We start from the raw sequence: 21566 nt of genomic DNA, 5'->3' as shown, positions 1-21566 counted from the left end.
CGTTTAATTCCTTGATCAATAAAAGTATTAATTTTGTTCATAAAACAATGTAGCGGTCCATAGAGAGCGAGTCTTAGAGGAACAGAAGCCGCTGTTTTAAAGACATGTTTAACCGTCAAAGAAAAGGGAGAGAAACCACGAGTTCCTGAGAACTAATACACTCATGTTTGGCAGGAACTCGTAACCTTGAAAACATCAGCGGTGGAAGAAGAGACGCAGCAGATCTGATTCAGACTCGACACACACACACACACGATATAATATATGGGGCCTGTACCATGAAGCTAGTTCAACAAACTCAGGGTTGCAGGATTAGTTACTCACTCACTCACACACACACACACACACACACACACACTCCTGGGAACATTGCCTGTGGGAATTTGCCCTAAACACACCACAGATCTGTTGTCCTGAGTGTGTGTTGATCCACACGAGGGGAAGAGCGTTCGGGAAGGAGGAACTCCTTGTGCGGGAGGAACCGTGAAGGTCTGCTGCGTCTACACACACACACACACACACACTTCTCTCCCACTCTAGTCTGTCCTTGACTCATGACTTCATCTTATTGAGTGAGCCAGAACGCAGAGCGCTTCACAGAGACCAGCAGCACCTGCTCCAGTCCACCCACACACACACACACACACACACACACATCACGATCACTTCACCTGAGAAGCCGAATCACGGTGCTTTCGTAAAGGTTCAATAGTTTACATTAGTTGACTCAGATAACATGAACAACACTACTTCCGCATTATTAATCTCAGTTCATATTAATTTCAACATTTACTACATTATTCAAATCAAAGGTTGTGTTAGTGAACATTAGTTAATGCACTGTGAACTAACATGAACAGCTGCATATTTATTAACTAACATTAACAAAGATTAACAAATACAGTAACAAATGTATTGCACATTGTTAGTAAAGTGTTACCAATTTATCAAATATTAAAAGAGTTTATGCTAATAACAATGGGGTCGGAACATGTGTTATTAAACAAAAGTTGGACCCCATAGACTTCCATTGTTCTTTTCAACGGGGAACAACAACCGTTAGGTTTCCAAACATAAGAAAGAAACTCACACAGGTTTGCACCAACTTGAGGTGAGCAAATGATGTCAGAATTGACATTTTTGTGCGCACTGCGCCTTTAAGAGATGAGTTTCATTTTTCAGATGTCAGTCTAATAACACTCCTCAAGGAAGAGGAGATGAGAGGAAGGTCCTTCATAAGCGCAGATGTGTGTGAGTCGGTGTGTGTTATCTCCGCGCTGACCTTGCCATAAAACACTGAAGGCACCAGTTCTGCCTCTTATCAGTCTGCCGGGCATGAAACACTTTAAACACACGATTACTGTAAAACACCGACGTGTTGGACACTTCCACGTATTAGAACGGCTCAGGAATGCATGAGTGCAGACGAGACACACACACACAACAGCGGCTGAATCAGGTCTGGGGAAAACTAATGCATGTAGGGGTGAAACATGACGCAAAAGTTCATTTATTTCAGTTATTCAACTGAAAAGGTGAAACTAATATATTATATAGACTCATTACATGCAAAGTGAGGTATTTCAAGCCTTTATTTGTTATTATTGTGATGATTATGGCTCACAGATATAAAAACCTTTCACAATATTCTAATTTTGAATTTGGGGTTTTCATATCTGTAATCCATAATCATCACAAATATAACAAATAAAGGCTTGAAATATCTCACTTTGCATGTAATGAGTCTATATAACACATTAGTTTCAGATTTTAAGTTGAATTACTGAAATAAATGAACTCTTTTGCTCCATATTCTATTTTTTCGAGTGATATGTGACATATTTCTAAAATTCAATCATGCAAAGGCATTTGAAACGTACTTTTATACAGTAGTTTGGAATAATTAAGCTTTGTTTATGTATTTGAATGAAGTCTCCTCTGCTGCGTTTATTTGAAGAAATACGGTACAAATTGTGAAATATTATTCTAATGTCTTTTCTATGTGAATATACAGTAAAGTGTAATTTATTCCTGTGAATGTTCAGCATCATTACTCCAGTCTTCAGTGTCACATGATCCTTCAGAAATCACTCTAATATGAGGATCTGATAAACATTTATGATTATTATTTATGTTAAAAACAGTTATGCTGCTTCATACTTTTCTGGAAAAAATGTGATTTGGATGGAATATTAAAAAAAAAAAAATTGACTTATTTCATTAAGGTAGATACAAATAGTTAATAGCAATTAAAAATGTCTATTTCTATTAATTTTATGTATTTATTTCTTATTTAAAAAGAGATAAAGAACATTATTGCTGTTTATATTTATTGTCAGATTAATGTGGAAACGGTCAATACAAAGTTTTGAAGTAAGATAAACAATACTTTCATTCATCAAGGACGCATTAAAGTGACAGTAAAGATATTTCTAAAGTTACAATGAATGTACAAAAGCACAGCGCAATCAAAATATGCTAATTATGATGTAAATTAGCAGCTCTAAAAATAAAACTGACGACGATTAAAGATTGAAAGAAAGATAAAGTTGTCTCGTGAATATGAATCATCCACAATAAACCTGGAGTGTGTATGAAAATAAACAGGGTTTATGATGAGTTCATGTTAATATTATGAATATTGTTGCCTCGGTTACACACTGCTTTTGTTGCTTTGGATAAGTTAAATTATTAATATAAACGTAACAAAACCAGAATCGATACAAACACACAACAACGACACGCATGAAGCTTGCAAGTTCCCTGCGAGTGTGTGTGTGTGTGTGTGTGTGTGTGTGTCGGGCAGCAGCTGAAGCTGTAAATCCTGGAGAACACACACCAGCTGCGGGATATTTCCGACACACACGGGTTTCAATTATTTTAGGTGAGGATGAGTGTGTGTGAGTGTGTGTGTTAGTATGTGTGTGTCAGTGTTTGTTCATCTGTATTTGTGTGAGTGAGTGTGTAAGTTTGTGCCTGTGTGTGAGTGTGTGTGTGTGTGTGTGTGGGCTTCTCCACGTCTCAGACTTCGCGAAATGCCTCACCACCGAGCAAGAACCCAGAAGCAGCGACACACACACGTCAAACTCATCACACACACACGTCAAGCTCATCACTCACACGCACACACACACGTCAAGCTCTGCTGCTCCATCATACACACTAAAGCACAATGAAGCGCTCGATCATCAGCCTAACATATTCCACATGTACATTCGATTGTCTTCTAATTATGATTCACAACTGTTTCATATCATATTAATGCTCTATTAAAGTCAACACAACTTTTCAATAACCAAAAAACACACAAACATTTTAACAAAAATCTTTTGTGTAGCCATGCGTATTTTAAATATGAGATGAAATAGACTCTGAAAGTCAATTTTACAAATGAATAAAAGTTTATGAATCATTAAATCACATTAAATATTCAACATGACGTTGATGTGCTGTTGTGTGGCAAACTTCCTAAAACTATTTCAAACAACATTTTTATTCCTCTTTTTATCATTATGACTCATGATTATTCATCATATTCATGGACAGACTTTGAAACTGAAACTATCATGACATGTTTGGCATCAACGACACATGAAAGTCATTTGTACATTTTAACAAAACCTCATAAAGACAGAAATGTCTTCTTCAAATGAATCGCTCACAATTCGTTAAGAGTCCTGACATGAATTACAAACTCAATTTTTTTGATTTTTTCATAATTAATATTCATAATTACTCCTATTAATCGACACACTACTTTTGTATCTTTACATCTGTCGCCGCAGGAGCATTTAACAAACTTTCCACACACACTCAAACCAAAGTGTATTCACACACCTTCAACATTTCTCACACTATCAGTTTATTGGCTATAGTTTAGATAATGGTGATAAACATGAGCAGAACTCAGTGGATATTCGACTGGTTCTGTTGGACTCTCACACATGAATTATGTTGAATATCTGTTCAATTGAACTCCACAATTAGATAATACCAGTTTAGCTCAACCAGTGACCAAGCAATGCTTCATGTTGTTCAGTGTGTGTGTAAAAAGAGCAGAAAACACACTTCAGCAAAACATCATCAGCTCAAAGTGGAGGAATCATATTTGGTCCCACATTATCACTGTTAGTCGCTGTATGAAGAATATTTGGCTAGAATATGTCACAGTTTACTTGAACTATATTGTCCTGATCACACTAGTGAAAAAATATCACAAATGATATCTGGTGTCTGAATAATTTAACTCCATATGACGAGCCATATATGTTTGAAACAGAATGTAATATTTGGCACTGCATTATCCCATTTGATTATATTTCTATATATTTATTTTATGTGTAGCCCTCAAACCGTATTCACTTTATAGCCCTTAATCCTGTAATTGTGGACAAATGTGGACAAATGTGGACACAGAGGTGTGATCCTAATTTTTATTTATTATAAATGTTAAATCACTGTCTTCGATAAAGTTTTGTCTATCCACTTATGGTGTTTATTTTTTATTTTGGGGGTATTATTTAATTTATTTACTTCAAAAAGTACCCTATTTTCTATGTAAATTATGCTTATTTTTATGTTTTATTTTTTTTAACTACATTAAAACATCATTCCAATAAGTTCTTAGAGCTAAAAACCTAAAGATGAAGTGACTTTGCTGTCATCTGGTGTCTCATTTTGTCTTATTTTATAATGCTCTAAATGACACTTTTTCCCATTCATTTCTATGGGTGCCCATTTATGACCAAAAATACAAGATTAACGAGTTTTTTTTTCCCACCCACTTAACATTGTAGAATTGAGTAAATGAATGATGTGTGTTCAGGAGGCAAACTTAGGAAAAGTAGCCAAGTCTTGTATTTTTTAAAAATAAATCAAAACTATTTTGCCCACATTTGTCCAGAATACGGTTTCAGGGTTAAACAGTGACAAAAAGCATAGATAAACACAATATTAATAAACAACAAAAACAACAAACCACAGTCAAAACAAAAAGTCAGTTGTTGATTTGTAAAAACCCACTGGTCCTCGAACCCATCAGCTGTCCGAGGACTGGTTAAGAGACGGCACAACACAACACACACTTCAACACTTCTTGAGGGAAAAATCATATATTTCTGATGGCCAATGAGAATTCCCATAAACGTGACCCTACATTACAAATCTTAAATGTGAATAAATAAGCTTTCCACTGATGTATGGTGTGTTAGGATATGACAATATCTGTCAGAGATACAACTACTGAACATGAAAAATTGTTCACGATTGTGTTGCATTCACTCACACAAATATATGTTGCATATATTTACAGTATGAAATTACTAAATATCTTCATTGAACATGATCTCTACGCAATATCCTAATGATTTGTGGCATAAAAGAAAAATACACCATGATTTGTTGGCTATCGCCACAGACACACTCGTGACTGGTTTTATGGTCCAGGGTCACAAATATCTAAACATGGCCCATGCCGACCTGGAGAGGTGTGTGTGTGTCCCAGACTGAAGGTGAACAACAGAAAACACTGAGACTCACCCTGAGCGTACGAGTGCATCATTCCCAGCAGAACCAGCAGTGGCGTCCAGCGTCTCCCAGTCCCAACCTGTCGCTCCATCCCAGCCCGTGCGACCAGGGCATGGAAACACACACTCTCACACACTCCTGCCTCCACAGTTACTCCACACTGACGGTCGGCCTGCGATGAGAGAGACAGAGAGGGTGTTACTCTCTCGCTGCGTTTGGGACGGCCCCTTCACTGTGGAGAGACAATAAAAGCAGTTCATCTCGACCCTCCTCACACACACACACACACACACACAGCAGAGAGGGAGGGCCGACGAACCCCAGAAACAGCCCGGAGCGCTCGGCGGGTCACGTGACCACAGCGCATGGACTCCTGCAACAGTTTATTAGCTGGAACTCATTAAAACCACATTAATCATGAGGTGTTAATGCGAAAACTGTAAGACGCTTCTCCAGACATATAAAAGGTACTCAGAAATGTACGAAAGGTATCTGAATAACTAAATGGAAAAGCAGCATTTTGTATTTTTTATTGTGCATTTGTTTGGAAACTGACACCTAATACTTCACCTCATTATGAGCTCCAGTAGTGATGATTGAATTAAACGAGTAGTCCACTTCACAATGAATATTTCCTGATAGTTTACTCTCCCGCACGTCATCCGAGATGCTCATGTGTTTCTTTCTTCAGTGGGAAAGAAATGAAGGTTTTTGAGGAACACACTCCAGGATTTTCCAGATGTGAGTTTCAGAGCAGCTCGACACGATCCAGCCGAGGAATAAGAGTCTGATCTAGACAAACCAGCGACATTTACAACATTTATATACTTTAACCACTAATGCTGGTCTTGTACGACACACATTACGTAATCAGGGTGAAAGGACACATGGAAAATGTAGGATAGGGCGAAAAACTCTCATTTTCTCCTCCAACTTCAAAATCGTCCGACATCATTGTTTTATATATATGAAAAGTCAGATGCAAAAGCCTCTAAATGCCATTTGAAATTTTCTTCTAAAATGATCATTTTTATCAAGCTTATATATTCAAGTTCAGTAATTTCACTTAAATGACAATTAATAGGTAATCTTCATTGTCATTTAAGGGAAATTACTGAACTTAAATATACAAGCTTGATAAAAATCATCATTAAAGGAGAAAATTTCAAATGGCACTTAGACGCTTTTGCATCTGAACTCTTCATATATATATATATATATATATATTTTAATCTTGTTCGTCTTAGTCTTTGCATGTTCGCTTTATGAACACTGGGCCGGTACTTACACCTACGTCACGCGTGACCTTTCACCCTGATTACGTAATGTGTGTCGCATCACAGCTAGACCAAGACCAGCATTAGTGGTTAAAGTATATAAATGTTGTAAATGTCGCTGGTTTGTCTAGATCAGACTCTTATTCCTCGGCTGGATCGTGTCGAGCTGCTCTGAAACTCACATCTGGAAAATCCTGGAGTGTGTTCCTCAAAAACCTTCATTTCTTTCCCACTGAAGAAAGAAACACATGGACATCTCGGATGACGTGCGGGAGAGTAAACTATGAGGAAATATTAATAGGCTTTATGCGGAGCGTCACGTGACCAAACCGGAAAACAGGTCTCATCCGCTTGTCATAGAAAGTGTTAACGGCCGTAAGACCTGACTACGATATCTATGGATTTTTAAGGTAATCAGCTAACCTAACTAGTTCACTTTGTTATTGGCGTTTTATTCCATTTAAATATCTAAACGTTACTGTGAAGAAGAAAAAATATAAAACGTTTAAATATCAATCTGCACATGTGAGGGACATTGGTTATGCTAATCTTTGCTCGCTCCTTTTAAGTTATCTTGAGTAAAACCGCAAAACATTTCATGAAGCACATACAAAAGACCTGGACCGGAAGCGAAGCGAAGTAAGTTGTGCATAAAGCCTATTCTGAAGTGGACTACTCGTTTAAACATCTCTAGTTATCAACACTTCATGGGAAAGGTAGTTTGACCTGTAAAACATGAAAGCGAGTGTCTCCTCACTCACAGCGCTGTAAAACTAAGGGCTGGTTAAGCATCTCCTCACTTCCCCTTTAGGGTGCGAGTGCTTGATTGACGGCTCATTATGTGTGGGATAAAGAACACAAAGCATCAGGGGAAACACAACAGTGCATGAGAAAAGCCATTGATCCGTCAGGTGATGATGTGGGACTCTCACCTCGGGCCGCGGCACGCCTCCTCTCGCCCGCATCTCAGCCAAACCTACACTCACTGGCCACGGCCTTTCCATTACAGATTTGCGCAAAACTTTTGTGATTTTTTTTCCTAAATATCGATTAAAAACTATTTCTCGTGATCAGTCATTTTAAAAATCGTGGAAACGGAAATTGGTTTATATATATCAGCGCCATTACACTAGACATTATTATTATTAATAATGGAAGGAGACATGTGTGTGTGTGTGTGTGTGTGTGTTATCCAGCATTAATGGCAAGGAAAGACCCGTATACTGTGAGCGGCTCATATGAGGAGTTTCTCTGTGTTTCTCTTCATTTGCTCGTGATTGTGGCGTTTCTTTGAGTTTTGAATCCAGTATTGCTGTAATTAATTTTTCTTTTATGATTTTATTAAAGAACTCTGTCTCGTATTCTGTCCAAACACACCGCGTCATCTACGTCAGGCGACTGTAAATGCACAAAAACTGTTTCCATTGCAGTTTTGCGAAATATTCCTTTTTGGAATAAACGGGCGATAAACGGGAGTTTTTGCGAAATTGACGAAAATATTCCGAAAAAGATTTTTCCAAGCACATTTGACCAATTCCAAATCACATCAATCTTAATAACTACTATTAAAGGAGTAGTTCACTTTTAAAAAAAGCTTTTGCTGATAATTTACTCACCCAAGATGTCCATGTCTTTCTTTCTTCAGTTGAAAAGAAATGAAGGTTTTTGATGAAAACATTCCAGGATTTTCTCCATATAATGGACTTCAATGGGGTCCAAACGGTTCAAGGTCCAAAAGACAGTTTCAGTGCAAACTGTTCAAAGGGCTTTAAACGACACCAGACAATGAATAAGGGTCTTATCGAGTGAAACCAAATGACACAAAACCAAATGTCATGAACCAAATGACACGAAAAAAAGATTCATTCATTTTGATGAACGAGTTCGAACAGGAGAGTCACGAACGCTCATCACAGAACAGAGCAAAGCGAGCATTTGAGCTTATAAAACTTAAACTTTGTTATTTATTTATTAAATGAGCGATCGTTTCGCTTGATAAGACCCTTATTCATCGTCTGGTGTCGTTTAAAGCCCTTTGAACAGTTTGCACTGAAACTGTCTTTTGGACCTTGAACCGTTTGGTCCCCATTGAAGTCCATTATATGGAGAAAATCCTGGAATGTTTTCATCAAAAACCTTCATTTCTTTTCCACTGAAGAAAGAAAGACTTGGACATCTTGGATGACATGGGGGTGAGTAAATTATCAGCAAAAGATTTTTTTAAAGTGAACTACTCCTATAATGAGGTATACAACCATTTATAAGTGATATACAATTGTTAACGAGGCAGTCGTCTGTGTTTTCACTTCCAGTCCTCGTTAACAATTATATATCAGTGTCACACTTTAGTTTAAGATCTAATTCTCACTGTTAACTAACTAACTATTTGACTTTTTAAGTTTATGTATAGTGTGATAAAGGGACGTAGAATATGGCCATGTAGAATAAGGCATTAATAAGTGCTTTATAAGTACTAATAAACAGCCAATATAATAGTAATATTCATGCTAATAAGCAACTTAATAATAGTGTGAATTGGGCTCTAAACTAACATGTTACCCGTCACTTATAAATAATTACATGCAAAATGAATAGGAGTTATTTAGATTTATGTGGTTTGGAAAAACTATTAATTAAGCACACACAACACACAAAAATGTACTGTGTAAATATATTGTATTACTGTTATTCCTGCACTGTCACTTCTCCGCAGACTATGTAAGAGTGTGTGTGTGTGTTTGCATGTGTGTGCGTGTATGTGTGTGTGTGAAAGAAAGAGTGAGTGAGTGTGTGTGTGTGTGTGAGAGAGAGAGAGAGAGAGTGAATGAATGAGTGAGTGTGTGTGTGTGTGTGAATGGATGTTTGTGGATGAGCAGAAAACAAAAAGAAAGTGCAGCCGGGCCGGCAGAGAGGCTGCTGGGAGTTCAGTGGGGCGGCAGTGATGTGTTAACGCTGTCAACGCTCGTTTGCTGTGATTACATGCGATCGGAGCTGTGAGTAGGTCAGGCCCGCTCACACACACTCACACACACTCGCTACGAGCTCCATCAAACGCCCAGCGTGAGGCCGCTCGAGCCCTGCTGAAAAATGGGCCGTCCGAGGGAAGCGAGGGGCCGCAAGATCCGAATCCACAACACACACTCCCTCCAGACCCACACACACACTCCTCAGAACCGGCCCTGAAATATCAATCACTATCACAGGATAATGAGCGCCTCAATCAATCGTGCAGAAAACTGAAAACGGCCAAAGAACAAAGGGTTACACTTTATTTGGAAAGTCCACTTTAGACAAAGCATTTTGAGAGCCGGTTCGGATCCGGTGCCTGCGCGCGAACCAGTTGTTTGTGTTTGGACAGCCAAAGAACCGGTTCTCGGCCGGGAAAACTGGTTCCAAAGCGGCACCAACTCTTTGCTGGACTAGAACTGTACTTTTAGCCCGTCATGTTTACGTCGGGGCCGGGGCGGGTTTAGATGTGCTCGAAACATCTTTTCTGACCATCGCAAAGCCGGGAGAAACTGCAGAAACACGCAAGCGTTTTTATTATTTATTTGAAACATTAGCAAAGAAGAAAACCGTCACGATATAGAACAAATAAATGGAAAGAAAAATGACACAAGACAGGGGAACATAACTAATCAGAAAAGATGACATACCAAACGAAAATATTAAAAGACTTCCATATTTCAATTGTTTTTAAAGTTTTCTTGGTACACGAGTTAGAGATAATCCCAAAGCAATGTACTTGCAAGCGTTTCTAGCGACGTGCGCAATGACGAAACGACGTCGTTCCCTGTGGAAAAACAAACAGGTTCTGAACGGGTTCGCAAGTTGAACCAACTTTGAACCAGCACCAGTTACGAACCAGTTCTTTTTTCGGTGGAAAAGGGGTATATAAGTAACTTTGCAACTAGCCGGTTCCACAAAGCTGTTTTAGACCGCTCTATAGAGTTAGACAAGTCCATAGACTAATGGAAGTTAGAGAAGTTAGAGTGAGAGCATCAGTTTAATGCATCCGAGCCAAACAAAATTATGAATGCATACAGTACATGCAAAGATCATCTGAAGTCAAATGCCCATATTTAAATGGCTTTATGGTCTGGATAATAAAGTAAATGACATTATTTTTGAGTGCACTATCCATGTATATGGTTCAATTCCTCTACGTTGTAGTTGAAGCGGCTTCTTCTTGAACAGACGTGTATGCCATACTGTTGCAATAGCATGCTATTTTTATATGTGGGTAATATGGATGACTAGTTTGTATTCTATGAGGGATATTACATTTTAATTGCATACCAAACTAAAACTACAATGAACCAAAAAACACACTAAAGGTCCAGTTCACGTTGACTTGAGAAAAGCAAGCGGTGTGGATTTACGGCCAGACGTCTCTGTCGCTCACACACTGCTGGAAAATCTCGGAGACAACCGCAAAATTCACAACTCGAGTGAAGAACAAAGGACGCGGGCACCAGCGTGGCGAAGGCCCGACTCTAGGGTTACAAAGGCCGAGGGAATGACCCCTGCCACGGCGAAACTTCAACGGGGGATTTACTGTGGAGGCCGCGGAGAGTTCAGTCACGGGATCTGGGAAAGACATTCCTCTTCCCGCGAGTCGACAGGTGGAAAACCCGCGCGGATCGCCATCCATCTGCGGACCGTCCGTCAGCTCTCGGCACCAGACACAACAGAGCTGACATCTGAGAGGCCTGCCGCCACCGCACACACACACTCCACAACACATCTCACCGTACACTTCACAGCCGGATGAGTACATCACCAATTGCACGTTTCTGAAATGTTATGTTTGATTATGTAAATGAGGGATTGTGTAATTAAAAATGCACTCAAAATTCTTGTTTGATTGTGTTGACATATTACACTTTTACAGAGGGAGTGTATCACTGACATACCATTATAGATTTTTGAAATATTTTATATATATAAATATATATGGGCTGTCAAACGATTAATCGCATACAAAATAAAAGTTTGTGTTTACATGATATATGTGGATGCACTGTGTAAAATTATTTTATATATATTATAAATACACATACATGCTTGTATATAAGAAATATTTTCATGTATATACTGTATATAGAATTATATGTCATTTATATTATATATAAATATAAATATTTTATATATAAATGATATTTTTTTTTCTTAAATATACATGCATGTGTGTGTATTTATATATATACGAAATAATTATACACAGTGCATCCACATATATTATGTAAACACAAACTTTTATTTTGAATGCAATTAATCTCAATTAATCATTTGAACGCATATATATACAATTTTATTAATTACGATAAATTAAATTCTAATAATAATAATTAATTATTATTATTTATTATTAATAATTATAAGAATAATTATTTATGAATATTTTTACTGAGGGGTTTGTTCATGTAGTATATATCTCCTGATTTATATAACATTTTACATAATTTTTGATTGTAGTTATATATATATTTATGCGTATGTGTGTGTGTGTGTGTGTATAAAATTAAAATACATCGAAAAATTACATAAAATGTTATATAAATCTGAAGAAATACACTATAATAGCAAACCCCTCAGTAAAAATATTTTTTTGAATATAGATAGGAAAAAACACTGTCAATTTTGGTGTAAAGCAGTAATACTGAAGTGGAGAAAAAAACTTTTCACCATATTTTTATGAATAAAATGTTGAATAAAATCAGGTGAATTATATATGAACAATCCCCACTGTAAAATCATCGTAATAAATCTGTAAATGTTTAATTGTCTTTTTAAAGACATGTCATGAAAATCTACAGATGCGAATAGATAAAGTGCAATAAAATAAACACTCAAAAGTGTAGCTTGTTGTTTCAGACTAGTTGAAGAAAACATCCACCGTATGAAACAGTGTAAAAACTGAAAAACAGTGTGTGTGTGTGTGTGTGTTGCCTCTAAAGGCTCCGACGGAGCCTGAGCGATGAATTGTTCTGGTTCCCGAGAGGTTCTCCAGGCTTCATGTTGTCCTGCTTTCAGACTCCCAGCATCCCAACCGTGAGCGGGAGAAAGATGATCCTCATGAATATGCAAATCCAGCACAATGCACCGAGACAATCAGCGAGGCTTTGAAGCCCTCACCGGGAATGCTGGGTAAAGCAAAACTCCTGAAGAGGACTGAAAGCGTCACAGCAAGACTCGTGCGGGGGACGCTGGGTCCACTCTCACACACACACACACACACACCGGTGCCAACGAGTCGAGTGGCTTCTATATTTCTAAACACACACATAACAGCTGAAGGAATTTGCAAATGACAATATACTTTTTTACACAATGATTCAATACAGCGTGTATGTCAAGGATGTTCACTCGTGCTTTATGACTGATATTTGCATACTTGTATAAAAATGCATGGTTTTTTTTTTTTTGTTGTTGAAAGAATTAATACACTGTAAAAAATATTGATGGTTTAACTTGAAAAAGTAAGTAACCTGGTTGCCTTAAAATTTTAAGTTCATTGAACTGGAAAAAGTGAGTTAATACAATGAAGGAGATAAATTTAACCATCAGAAACTCAAAATTATATGTTTTCTGAACTAAATAAATTATATAAGTTGATTTGACAAAAGAAAAAATGTTGTGATAACTACACTGTAAAAAAAAAACATTGTTGGTTTAACTTAAAAAAGTAAGTAACCTGGGTTGCCTTAAAATTTTAAGTTCATTGAACTGCAAAAAGTGAGTTAATACAATGAAGGAGATTAATTTAACCATCAGAAACTCAAAATAATAAGTTATCTCAACTAAATAAATTATTATAAAGTTGATGATTCAACAAAAAAAATATGTTGTGATAACAAATCTTGAAAATATTTTTTACAGTGTACTTTCATTCGACAAGAACATATTAAATTGATCAAAAGTGACAGTAAAGACATGCATAATGTAATAAAAGATTTACATCTAAAATAAATACAGTTGCATGTGCGTTTGTATGCATGTGCGTGTGTGTGTGTGTGTGTTTGCTCAGGTGTGTGTGGCTTCTCACACACACAGGCTACTGGTTAATTAGCAGGTAAATATCTGCGCTTGTAATCAAGGTTCAAACTTAAGAACTGAGTAACACACACACACACACACACACACACACACACACACACACACACACACACACACACACACACTCATTCCAGGAGAAGTGGAAGTGAATCACACAGACTCACATGAAGTGTGTTATGAGTGTGTGTTTTCACTCTAGAGTGTCTGTGCTTCAGGTGAAACTTGGAAAACTGAGAATATCCTGCAAAAGTTCATTTATTTCAGTAATTCAAATTAAAAGGAGAAACTAATATATTATATAGACTCATTACATGCAAAGTGAGATATTTCAAGCTTTTATTTGTTATAATTGTGATGATTATGGAATACAGATATCAAAACCTTTTCACAATATTCTAATTTTGACTTTAAGTTTTCATAAGCTGTGATCCATAATCATCACAATTATAACAAATAAAGGCTATGAAACATCAGCTTTTGCCTCTGTATGAAAACCATAAACCTTAAAGTTAATTATAAGAACCATAGACATTTATATATTATTAATGTACAGTAGAATGTACTTCTCAGAGTAATAATAAATGCTTATTAAAAAGTGTTTATGAGGAATATTACACATTTGCCATCTATGTTCTAAAACTCTGTTTGCCAAAAAACACAAGGAGAAAGGAATTGTTCATATTTCATTTGAAGAAAGACTTTTTAAAAGATTAAATAAATTATGCATTCATTTGATTACCTGTGTTTTTTGATAATACATTTTGTATTAAATCATAAAACACAGAATCCAGAAAAATTTAAACACAGACAACACAGAGTTTCTGCAAATAAAACACAACTCTAAGAGTCATATTGTTAAAATTATAATAAATTATTAAATTGTTAAAGTTGTATAAATTCAATTGATTAGACCTCCTTTTTTAATTATTCAACTTGAATAAAACAGAAAACAATTTATTAAATTTTTTGGGGGGGGAATATCTACTGTATATATATATATATATATATAAGTGAAGCAACATGTGAAATATGATGGAGACTTCATTCATCTAAGACAGACTCATGTTTCTGTTCATCTAAAACCCTTCAGATGAGCAGATGTGTGTGTGTGTGTGTGTGTGTGACTTTCCATCATCAAGGCCGAAAACAGCACCAGTTTCTAACTTGTTCCATCAGATTATCAGATTATACACATTATACAACACACTCCGAGTTCATATCGCTCTTTCTGATTATTAATGGAACAAACGGCCCATATTGCAGATGAGAAGCGCTGAGCCACACGACGGGCCGTGATTTACCACAGTTCACTCTGTGTAATGTCTAAAAACACCCCTTACACACAGCCTTGAGACGCTTGCAGACGTCCTGATTCAGCAGCAGGACACACACACTTTAATGTGAGCGCATACACACAGATGACACCTCCACACACACACACACACACACACACACACACACAGCTCAACACGTCCCTCTTTACCCTGCGCTACTGATCATTCTGCCTCCTGCCAATCACCAATCACGGGTCAGTATGCAAATATCACAATGACATCACTGCTGATTTTCAAAAGTGATGTAAGTCAAGAGGAATTGTACTTCAATCTGAATTATATATATATATATATATACACACACACACACACACATATACGTATAAATAAATATATATATATATAGATATATATATATAGAGAGAGAGAGAGGTGTATAATATACAAATGAAAACAGACTGCATATGTATATTAATGCAGATATATGGTGTTTTTATTACTCACAGGACAGTAAAGTGTTTTATTAAACAGATAAACTTCATATGAAACTTTATAATAGAGTTCACTGTAAATCATTATATATTATTGTGAAGAGCATTTCAGTGTGGTTGATGTTTTCTTCGGTAAAATGCATGCAGTTTATTATTATTTGTTTATTAACCACTTCATGCAAAAGTTACATGATGTAAAATGGAAACTGAGAATATCAAATTATAAATAGATACTTGAATAGTATATTAATTATATTAAAATAAAACTGTTGAAGAATACAAATAATACTACTGCTGTATAATTCATAATCATAATATATTGATAATATGTAATTAATATTATTATAAAAAGTATTATTATTGTTATCATTATTAATGTATTTATTTGTAGTATTATTATTATTCATATTTATATTCATATTTTTATTTATGTTGTTTATTATAGGCCAAAAGTTCTAATATTTGTTGAACTGAAAATATAAAAATAAAAGTGAATTCAAAATATTAATACATATTTTAATAGTATATTAATTCTACAAAAATAACCCTGCTGAATAATAAAAATAATCCTAATAGACTGTTGATGAATATCATGATGGTTTGAGGTTATTTTCTGAGTATCAAGTGAAACACACACACACACACACACTTGTTTTACAACATTACAGACAGAACCACTGAGCGCTCGACTGACAACACACACAGCTGCGGTGTAACGCATGATGACGGGACACACACACACACACACGTTGACAGAGATGATTCAGGAGATTCCTGATGCGTTACTGGACATCATCAGAGCTGTTCGTTCATCTGTGCAAAAATCCAGTGCTCAGTTATTACACTTATAAGTTATCACTCTAACGATAATGAATATTATAATATTGTAATAATAGAGTTTTTTAACTCTGGTGCAGACATCCACTGTACTGTCAGTGATTGGATTGAGAAGGCCGTGGGTTTGTGGTCATCTCCAGCGCATCACAGATGTTGCACATGAACTGAACACACAGCATGAACTGTAGCGTTTCCTTCCCATTATTAATGTGCGAAAACCTGCCAAACTCACAGGAGCGTTTAATGAAGGCCTTCTTGCTAAGTGTCTGAGCACAATGGAACCCAAAGGCTCTAATTAAGACAGTCCAACAAAGCCGAACCGACACCAGGGGTCACGACCCCGACCCATAAACCCTCACTGACCCCCACACCTGCCTGATTACATTAGACTCTGTGTGTGTGTGTGTGTGTGTGTGTGTGTGTGTCAGATGTACAGAAGAGCTTCGGCATCACTCTTACAGTGATCCGATCCACTCTACTCTGTTCCATTCTATTCTACTCTACTCTAATTTACTCTACTCTACTCCATTCTACTCTACTCTGTTCAATTCTATTCTAATCTACTCAATTCTATTCTACTCTGCTCAATTCTACTCTACTCCATACTCTACTCAATTCTATTCTACTCTACTCCATTCTACTCTACTCAATTCTATTCTACTCTACTCAATTCTATTCTACTCTACTCCATTCTATTCCACTCTACTCCATTCTACTCTACTCAATTCTATTCTACTCTACTCAATTCTATTCCACTCTACTCTATTCTACTCTACTCTCTGTTCTACTCTACTGTACTTCATTCAATTCTACTCTCCTCTATACCCTACTTTCCTCTACCCTATAGTATTCCTTTCTATTCAATTCTATTCTATTCTATTCTATTCTATTCTATTCTATTCATTAGGGTTACTATAGTTAACTAAACCTAAAACCATAAAAAAACACATTTGTGTTGTGTTAACTGGTATAAAAAAATAAATACAAAATTACAAAAAATATTTTTTATTATTGTATTTAAAAATTAATATTTTTTTATTTAATTTATTGTAAATTTTAATTGTAAAGGCAACATTTCTCATTTTTATTTAGATTAACAAGATGTACTAAAATATGCTTAAACTGAAATTAAAATGAATCAGTACTACAGACATAATCCTTGTTATAAAATCACAGCACAATTACTGAAACTAACACACACACACACACACACACATAAAGATAAATAGGTTTTCAATGTCATTGGGATTTAGAATTGTGAAAATAACATTTCTCATTCTCATTTAGTTTAATTTGATGTACTACATTTTTTCTGAAAGAATCGTGACGAATTATCACAGGTTATAAACAAACACTAAGCAGCACAACAGTTTCTAACATTGATAATAAATCCTCATATTAGAGTTATTTCTGATGGATCATGTGACACTGAAGACTGGAGTGATGATGCTGAAAATACAGATTTGCTGAATTATATTTTAAAGTATAAAAAATAGAAAACCAAATATAAAACCATTAGTTTAAATTGTAATTTGATTCCACAATATTACTGTTTATTCTGTATTTTGAATGAAATAAATGCAGGCTTGATGAGCAGAAGAGACTTCTTTCAAAAACGTTAGAGATAGTAATGTTCCCAGAATTCTGTGTGGTATATAATTTAATTCTAATGTTTTCTAATGAGTGTGTCCTAATAAGGACGGCTAATCCTGCGCTGGCGACAGATTCCAGATGACAGGACGAGGTCAAGAGTTCATGCACCAGTGTTCATATTCACACTATCAGAGACAAAGCCATTACACAGCGCTGCGCTAACGCTAACGAGGCTCTGAGCGGCCGGTGGCGCCACCTGACTCCACTCGCCAATTAAAATCCCACAAACCCCGGCGGCCCGCGCCAGAACACACACACACACACACACATCAGAGGAGGACGAGCCGGAAGACTAGCAAAGCAGATCAGAAAAACAAGAACTGATCTCGTCACAGCGATTACGACACATCTGCTAACAGTGCGAGTGTGTGTGAGGACATTCACACAGCAGCACACAACAGACACAGGTCAAAGGTCAAGTGTGTCGGTGCTGTCAAAACCACTACTGTCCATAGTGTCAGTGTAACATGTCAAATAAACTCTTCTTTGAAACAGAAACATTCTCTAACGTTACAAATGTCACAATCAGGGTTTGAAATGAACACTCGTCAAATGAGTCAACAGAGGCGGGAAACTGTCCAATCACGAGCCAGTGTGTCATGATGTTTCCTCACTTCATGGAAGTTTGCGTACGGCAAATCTGCACAGATTTAACCCAAATACTCAACGCATCATCATGGTATATTAAATACAGCGTATTACGCAGAATCTGCTCATATCTGGGTTATGTGAACACACACACACACACGTCACTGCGCAACAAATAACAGCGCGCTTGAAAAAGCATTTGGTTAACAAAAACACATTGTTAAATAACATTATTTTAAAATAAATAATTTTTTAGCATGAAACTGTGCTCTTGTTTAAATGATGATCTGCTGCTCAAACGTCTGGATTAACAGTGTGTTTTTCTGTTCTCTGCATGTGTGTGTGTGTGTGTGTGTGTGTGGATCGATCTCTCGTGTTCTCTTCTGCTAATGTATCATAACCTCTCTGCAGTCGATATCCATCTCTGAAACATCACTCCGTCCTCTTACTGTAAATCTCTCCGTCTCCGCACACACACTCTCACAGCCTTCCTTCACACTCAATTCTGAAATATTACACAACTAAAATGTGTTCCTGTTTCCATGTCACAGTGCAATACGCACGCACACACACACACACACACACTCAGTCTCATACACACTCACTCACTCACTCACACATTCTCTCTCTCTCTCACACACACACTCACTCACACTCTCTCAAACACACGCACCCTCTCTCTCTCTCTCTCTCTCTCTCTCTCTCTCTCACACACACACACACACTCACTCAGTCTCATACACACTCACTTACACTTTCTCTCTCTCACACACACACATACACACACACACACTCACTCACACTCTCTCAAACACACGCACTCTCTCTCTCTCTCTCTCTCTCTCTCTCTCTCTCTCTCTCTCTCTCTCTCTCTCTCTCTCTCACACACACACACACACACACACACACACACACACACACGTGACCCCTGTGAGCAGCTCCTCTGAGCACAGGCTGGTTAAATTAGCAGCACCTGATCCGTAACCGTTACAGAACGCTCTCATTCACGGCAGGTTCCTCGTCACAGTCACATGGTCATCATTATGGTCAGTGGTGCGCAAACACACACACACACACACGCCTTCCTGATCAAACAATCAAATAATATTAAGCATCTTTTGTCTGAAAATCACTGGGTATTTGGAAAATAGGCATTTGCCATGAGTAAATAATATATACAAACTATTTAATACATTTAATATATATATATATATATATATATATATATATATATATATATATATATAGACCATTTTGCAAGATGTAAACATCACTGGTCCAGAAACACTTCCTGTTTCAGTTCGTAACTGTTTTCTTTATTTCACATGTAAATAAAAAATCTTAAAGATGTTTGTTTAACTTTGATTCAGTTTTATATGTTCTGTTGGTTGTATTTTATCCCAGCTTTTATGTAGTGTTAAAAAACTGAAACAGGAAGTGCTTCTGGACCAGTGTTGTTTACATCTTGCAAAATGGTCTATATATATATATATATATTATATTATATATATATTATTTATATATATTATATTATATATTAATATAATATATATATTATATATATTATTATATATTACAAATTATAGATTATAATTATTATAGATTCACAATTATAGACTATACTGTATGTAGCCTAATATAAACTTGTTTTATTGCCCTCTTCTCCTCCTATAACAGCACTCCTACATAACATCTCACAGAAGAAAACAACTCAAATAATGACCGACATTAGTTTTAGAGTGAACTTCCCCTTTAACACTGCGTTAAAACGACACACTCTCTTATTAATGTTCATATCTAAACGTTGTAATCTGTGTCAGATCTTCATATGCTGCTAAAAGTGTTCTCGCTCATAAACGGGTTGTTATTATTATTACGTGAACGCTTCGGTATGCAGCATCTTTTATTCCCGAGTGAAGTTTGCTCTATTAATAACTCCAGCATGAACACAATGATCGTAAACAGTTGTTGTTGTTGGAAGAACACCTTCGTCTGACATCAAACCTGCAGCTATGATGGTGTCCTGTGTGTGTGTGTGTGTTCAGGAATGCAGTGTGTACGTGATGAGTCCTGCGTGTCATGCATTAGCCAGGACGGGTGGCGTATGGACAGTTGCATATTTCCCGGGGGATCGGGACGGGTGTGCTGGAACTAATGGAGAACACATGAGACCCGTCGCGACCCTAAAACTCCATCATCTTACACTACACCCCATCCACATGTCCCTTCAGGGCCTCCGTAGGACAGATCAACAAAACTCGTTTAAATGACCTCGCTCATGTAAATGCATATGCGACTCACAAAAGAACAGATTATGTTCTTCTATATAATCAAACTAAATAGAAACAGACACTGTTGTGCAACAAAACAAATCATGAAAGCAGAATAACAATATTCCATATACTGTACATCTTGTGCTCTAAACTCTAACAATTTTCCTTCTGAAATCATATGATTTTATGTGAAGAACAGACACCTCACATTTGCATATTTAAATTATTACACTGCAAATCATCATGTGAATGTATGCCTGATTTAAATATGTAATGCATTAAAAAAACATTCTCTTAAATATGCATAAAAAATGTATTACTTTGCAGTTCATCATGTGACTACACCTAATTTAAATATGTAAAAAAATTATATTTAAATTTGCATATATACATGTACTAATACCATATTTAATTTAAATATGTAATAAATTGCGCATATGAAGATTGTGAAGTGTGTGTGACAGAATGAAGATTGTGAGGTGTGTGTGACAGAATGAAGTTCGTGAAGTGTGTGTGACAGAATGAAGATGGTGTGTGTGTGTGTGTGTATGTCCAGCTCTGCAGGATTGTGTGTGTCTGGGTTCTTGC

General features: G+C 36.6%; 1 protein-coding gene across 2 annotated transcripts in view; it reads right to left on the bottom strand.

Annotated features, from left to right (window-relative positions):
* Window positions 1–21566, bottom strand: part of bmpr1bb (bone morphogenetic protein receptor type 1Bb) — a 103475-nt gene that overhangs the window by 46449 nt on the left and 35460 nt on the right. Inside the window, exon 3 of one of the 2 annotated variants that reach the window (XR_016149413.1) lies at window positions 5539–5698. Coding sequence is in view for 1 of the 2 variants with exons in the window: in XM_089126039.1 (XP_088982165.1) it covers window positions 5539–5617 (79 nt within the window). In the remaining variant the exon portion in view is untranslated. Of the gene's footprint in view, window positions 1–5538; window positions 5759–21566 lie in introns of both variants that reach the window. The other variant, XM_089126039.1, reaches the window with a different exon arrangement.

This window comes from Pimephales promelas, chromosome 23 (genome assembly GCF_988280905.1).
Source record: "Pimephales promelas chromosome 23, fPimPro1.hap1.1, whole genome shotgun sequence".
NCBI classification, from domain to species: Eukaryota; Metazoa; Chordata; class Actinopteri; order Cypriniformes; family Leuciscidae; genus Pimephales; species Pimephales promelas.
The sequence above is the reverse complement of the archived record's forward strand: the minus strand, read 5'-3'. Positions and strand labels throughout refer to the sequence as shown.